General features: G+C 50.8%; 1 protein-coding gene across 6 annotated transcripts; it reads left to right on the forward strand.

The window, feature by feature from the left end:
- The first annotated feature begins 76 nt into the window (after positions 1 to 76).
- NABP2 (nucleic acid binding protein 2) lies at positions 77 to 5,927 on the forward strand. 6 transcript variants are annotated; one of them, XM_082351127.1, is made up of 7 exons: positions 77 to 307; positions 2,028 to 2,129; positions 2,536 to 2,674; positions 2,775 to 2,846; positions 3,023 to 3,104; positions 3,199 to 3,262; positions 5,399 to 5,927. In XM_082351127.1, exons 2-7 carry the CDS (start codon positions 2,051 to 2,053, stop codon positions 5,596 to 5,598), a joined length of 636 nt encoding a protein of 211 aa, XP_082207253.1. In that variant the 5' UTR covers positions 77 to 307; positions 2,028 to 2,050; the 3' UTR covers positions 5,599 to 5,927. The 6 variants fall into 6 exon arrangements, with proteins under 6 accessions (XP_082207253.1, XP_082207255.1, XP_082207254.1 ...); XM_082351129.1 differs by lacking the exon at positions 77 to 307 and adding an exon at positions 360 to 654; XM_082351128.1 differs by lacking the exon at positions 77 to 307 and adding an exon at positions 1,504 to 1,634.
- Positions 5,928 to 6,002: the final 75 nt, after the last annotated feature.

Genomic DNA, 6,002 nt, shown 5'->3' on the forward strand with positions numbered 1-6,002 from the left:
ACTAGAAGCCACAAGCGGCCAACGAGGCGAGTGGAAGGCTAGCCAGGCCTCCGCTCTAGACCGGAAGTCTTTATGGTCCCAGCGAGAACTGGATAGCCATTTGGGAGGGAGAGCTCTATGTTCTTCCCAGCGTGAACTTCAGCTGCAGAGCAGGAGGTCGACTCTCCCGGAACGCGAGACTTCGCTTTGGAGGGGTGCACGTGTTCGTGCCCTAAAGCTGATGCGGCTTGCTGCGAGATCGTCTCTAGGAGGCTGGCCTGCAGTGACCTGCCGACTCCCCGGTCCCTCTCCCGTTTCCAGAGCCGTGGTCAGCATCCCGGAGCCTCCCGATCTTATGACTCATGGTCATGGGAGTGGATATGTAGTCAACAGGCGACCACGGGGTGGGGAACGGGGGAGTGTCTGACCGGACAACTTTGATCTAGGGTTGCCCGCCTCTCTCCCAGTCGCACTCCTGACGTCTTTACGTCGGCCTTGCAAACACTTGTACAGTTCCCTGAAACACCTAAGAGGAGAGGAGGGAGATAAAATGTCCCTCTTCCCGGGCTGTGGTTTGACTTCCTTAGGGTACAGCACCATGGCTGGGGGTGTGGGCGGGAGAGAACTTGAGCTCCGAGGAAAGTCAAGGTGGAGCCTAAAGCCCTCTAGGAGAAGGTAAGGGATTGATTAAGCAAACCAAGGCATTACAATTACATGGCCCCTTAGGCTAATCTGATAGTAAGCAGTATTTGATATGGATATTCGCTAAGCAAATGGTAATGCACATGTACGTATATTGTTTATATATATTTGGTTTATAGGCAACATTACAGAGCTAGCTGCCTTTTGTTGACTATGTAACAAGTCTCAAAGGGAACTAAAGGTTTCAAACTGTGAGAGAGTCTAATGCAAATGTTGCTTTCGGTGCCCCAGATTCCATTACTTCCAAAGGGGGAGGGGGTGAGTCTGCCTGTTGTCTGTCTCTGCTGTGAATGCTGCTTTTTCCAGAGATCTTGACCAAGCTGGATGGTGCATTAAAGTCGAGGATATAAATGGAATAAAGATGAGAGTTAAAGCAGTTGGAGAAGAGGAGGAAACTGCCTGCTGTGTGCTAGACACAGCTTCTTATATAACTTCGTTTTCTCGTCTGCAAAATGGAATCACATATTGAAGAACTGTCGAGAAAAGAAGTGATGAGCTGGGTTTCATACTTTTGTCCGCCGGATTCCAAAAACCTTTGGTCCTTTTTCCACTGGGTCACGTCTAGGAGAAACAAATCTTAGAGCTTTCTCTTAGTGCATTCTCCTAGTCAAGTGGAGGAAAATTGGTACCTGAGACGCCCCCTGGTGGTCGACGTGTTTTCTTGCGCAGCCAACCCTCTCCCGGGCTCCTTTAATACCTAAAATCCCACCCGCTTCGAGGCGCTTGAATCTCGGATCGCGATTGGCCGGGTGGGGACTGGAGGCGGGACGCGGGGAGCGGGGGGGGGGAGGGGGAGCCGGGGCGGTGCTGATTGGCTGGAGGAGGCCCGCCGGGGGAAACTTCCGGGAGTGTTCACACTCTAGCGTTCCATTGGTCCGCATCCGGCGGCGGCGGGACCTTTGGCTCCCCCTGCGGGCGGCTCAGTGGCGTGCACTGTACGGCGGGCTGCCTGGGTGGGTAGTGGGCTGCGGGTCGGGGAGAGGATGCACCGAGTACCCGGTTGTCCAGATGAGGGTTCGGGAGGGTTTGGCGAGTGGGATTCCATTCCTTGGCTTCGCACCAGGTTCCCTGCCCCCGTCTCCGTAGGCTTCCCTACGTCGGGGCTTGATACTGAAAGAGCATCCCGGGAGGGGGGCTTCCAGCCCGGAAGCAGTCTATCCAGAGACCCCCCGAATTCTGATCTTGAAGTTGGAAGCCCCTGGGGAAGTTCGTTTCTACCCTTTTAGAAGAGTTAGAGGGTTTGAGGCTGCCTGACCCCAGCCTAGTGTGATAGGTAGGCCTTGCGAAGTGGACATGGGGGCAAAGGCTCCAAGCGTTGAACCTTCGTCCCCTTATCCCCCTTCTAGTGGGGTGCTGAGGCTCGGGCAGCATGACGACGGAGACCTTCGTGAAGGATATCAAGCCCGGGCTCAAGAACCTGAACCTCATCTTCATTGTGCTGGAAACAGGTGGCTCTGCTGGCGCGGTGGGCCCCCTGCGCGCATTCTCGGGGTTGGGGCCCAGGAGGGGGGGAACATCACCTCCGTTCTTAACTTGCACCCGGCATGGCAGGGCGCACCACAAGACTGCTCACGCCCTGTCTCTCTCCTAGCCCCCACCCGGAGAGTTGCAGTGTAGGGTAGATGGATGGAACTCTTGCCAGATCCAAGCCTCCAGTGCCTCTTGGGCCTCTTCCCACTCAGGGCACTCTCCATGGTGCTGGCCCCTCCCTCACCTGCCCCAGGGATTTGACTTTGCCCTGTTTGTACACCTTTTTCCTCGCTCCACCAATATCTAGACCTCATCCCTCTGATCACCACCACCCCCATTTATTTGACCATCCACCCCCCAACCCCATTGTTCTGTTCCCTCCAGGCCGAGTGACCAAGACAAAGGACGGGCACGAGGTTCGGACCTGCAAAGTGGCAGACAAAACTGGCAGCATCAATATCTCCGTCTGGGACGATGTGGGCAACCTGATCCAGCCTGGGGATATTATCCGGCTCACCAAAGGGTAAGCCATCAGGTGACTTCTAGCTATTCAAGGGCAGTAGCGGGGCGGGGGCGATTAACAGTCCCTGTAACTCTGAATCCTGCTTTTTGTGACCCCACAGGTACGCTTCAGTGTTCAAAGGTTGTCTGACATTGTACACTGGCCGTGGGGGTGATCTTCAGAAGATTGGAGAGTAAGTGCTGTCTTGGAGCTGGGGATGTAAAAGCACCAGGCCAAGGAGAGAAGTTTGAGGTTTGCAAGGAGACAGCATAAGGGTGTGCATTCCCTGTCCTGTACCTGGACCTTTCTGAGGTTTCCAGAGTAGCCTAGAGGTTGGGCCTGAGGCTTTGCCACTTTCTCCCCTTGCAGATTCTGTATGGTTTATTCTGAGGTTCCTAACTTCAGTGAGCCGAATCCAGAATACAGTGCCCAGCAGGCACCCAACAAGACGGTGAGCCCCATGGCTGTGATGTGTGGAAGGAGGGCAGGTCAGGCCAAGAAGCATGGTAGGGAGTAAGGTCTGAATGTGTCATTTGTGCCTTCAGGTGCAGAACGACAGCAGCCCTACGGCTCCCCAGCCTACCACCGGACCCCCTGCCACTTCTCCAGGTAAACCTGTTCCTTCCATCCACTGGTCCTCCTAGTTCTAATCTCCCCAACCTGGAAAGATGCATTGCCCTCATCCCTTTTCCAAATCTCTCTTCTCTCAATATATCCTCTTGCACCCAATTCTCCCAGTTCTTTTGCAAGTCCCTGGGGTGAAAAGATTTGGGGCCATGTTTCTATCACTGATAGAGCTCCCTTTTGCCACTACCACTCAAAGGCAAAACTGAGAGCAGTTTCTCCACAAAGACTGCCCTCTTTCATTCTAGCTTGTTCCTCTCTGCTTCTTCTCCGGCAGAACCTTGCCTTTTTTCCCCTTGCCTATTTTGATTCATTATCAGTTCTGATATACTGTTACTTACAGGACTCAGCATGGAGTCTTTAAGCACTAAATAGTTCCCCTTTAGGGTTGCCACTTTCTTGAAAACTAAAGGCCCTGCTTCTAGGCCTTGGCCCTTAGGATTATGGTTCTTCCAACTCAGAAGCCCCTGCTTCCGGTCTCTTGAGGAATTTGGCTTACTGCAGATCATCAGCTTTTGATTAGAATCACTCACCAACATCATTTCCTTCATCTCCTGGCTTCTCCTTAGGAAGCTGGTTTTTACTGCTCTTTTCTCCTTCTGGGTCATCTCGCAGCTGACCCTACCACTCCTGGGTGTTTGTCTCTCTCTTGCCTCTGATCCATGCCTTATGTTTCTCCCTGTGACACTAGGCTTCAGGCTTCCTCTACCCTTCCTCAGTCTGTGTCTGCATCCCCAGTTACCAAGGTTTCCAAAATTGTCTGTGTCAGAACCACTCAGGGTCATGGTGTTTTTTAGAAACACCGTGAAATAACAACATTTAATTCCACCACAAAAAGTAGCATCCATGTTTTCAACTGAAAATATGACTATTACATAGTCTCAGGTCTCCATAACTCCATAATTTATAAAAATATTTTAAGGAAGGTACACTTAAGCCTGTTTGTCCCTAATATTCATTTGCCAGATGTTTATTCGCTTTGTCATCTGCTAACAGGTACAGAAGGTTTTTTAAAAAACGTGTGGCATAAAAATGATGACTTTCTACATACTCCTCATTTTTTCTGTGAATTAAGGAAAGGGCTTTATTCTTCCATTTTGGCTGCAGATATCTTAGTCTGATGGAGCAGAAGGATTCAGCAGGGATATGGTTAGGGTTCATGACGCCCTGTGTATGTGAGAGGCAGGCCTCTGCCTTCATTTAGCAAGCATTTATAGATGAGGAATGCCAAGGAAAAAACATAGCACTTGCCTTGAGGAGCTTGCAGTCCATGAAGGAAATAGTCCCACAGACAACAGTTGTAACACACTGTGGTAAGTGTGGTGATAATGATTTGCACAGCTAAAGTAGTTCAAGGAAACCATCAAACACTGAAAATATACACAAAAATGTTGTCTATTATTTTGGGGGCGTGAGAGTATGTATAATAGTTTTTTTGCTTACTCTGTGAGAGTATGTATAATAGTGTTTTTGCTTATTCTTATTTCTATTTTCCCAAATGAACATGTATCATTGTGATACACACCACACTTTTTTCTTTCTTTCTTTCTTTTTTTTTTAAGATCCTTCTTACATTTTAAGGTAGAAACTTCAGGCCTTTCCTTTCCCGATGCTTCTCCAGTTTTACAGTCACTTTTGGTCAAGGAATCTTTTGTCGGTGGTCCTTGAGCCTAGAACTAAACAGCTAATTCTAGATCTGACTCCTAATGATACAGAGATGGATAAAAGAGAAAAAAAAATATCGGGAATTCCCCACAGTCCAGTGGTCAGGACTCCGCGCTTTCACGGCCAAGGGCCCAGGTTCAATCTCTGGTTTGGGGAACTAAGATCCCACAAACTGCGTAGCGCAGCCAAAAAAAAAAAAAAAATTAAAAAAAAAAAAAGAAAGAAAAAATATCATACGACAGTTCATGTAGCAACTGCCAAAATGATGATTGCATCTTCTCTGGGGCCCCATTCCTACAACTCACATTCTTTGCACTTGGTCCCACGGCATCAATGTGCAGTTGTGCTTGGCGGAGACTGTGCTGCCTGCTGGGGCTGGAGGGAGGCCTTGAGGATGGATGCCTGCCTACCTTAGTTCTCTAATTCCGGTTTTTCTTCCCCTTCTCCCACAACTAGCCTCTGAGAGCCAGAATGGGAATGGACTGAGCACCCCACCAGGTCCTGGTGGTGGCCCACACCCCCCTCACACTCCTTCCCACCCCCCCACCCCCCGAATTACCCGAAGCCAGCCCAACCACACGCCTGCCGGCCCTCCTGGCCCCTCCAGCAACCCTGTCAGTAATGGCAAAGAAACCCGGAGGAGCAGCAAGAGATAGCAAGACATTCTTCCTCCCCGCCACCAGCCACAACCCAGGTGTCTGCTAGAGAACACAGCTTTCTACCGGGCTGCTGGCTTTGGGGGGCAGGGGGTGTGTAGGAGTATTTTAGCCACTAAACTTCACTGGAGGGGTGGTGAGCAGTGGCCTTATCCGCCCTCAGCCCATCCTCCCCTCCTCGTCAGCTGAAGCGGCCTGTCCCCTGGGAGCCCGGGCCCTCTGCCTCCCCTCCCTCCTCTTTAGAAACGACGGTTACAGTCTGTTTCTTGTGTGTGAGATGTGGAAGTTTAATTGAATCCCTCCTTCCTAATAAATGTTACCACTCTGTACTGGACTCCTTTGCTCTCTGTGGGAAAATGAAGAGGTCGGCAGCTGGGCATTTGGGAGAGTGGGGTGTCCCTAGG

Source organism: Balaenoptera borealis, assembly GCF_965194805.1.
Source record: "Balaenoptera borealis genome assembly, chromosome: 13".
Classification (NCBI taxonomy): domain Eukaryota; kingdom Metazoa; phylum Chordata; class Mammalia; order Artiodactyla; family Balaenopteridae; genus Balaenoptera; species Balaenoptera borealis.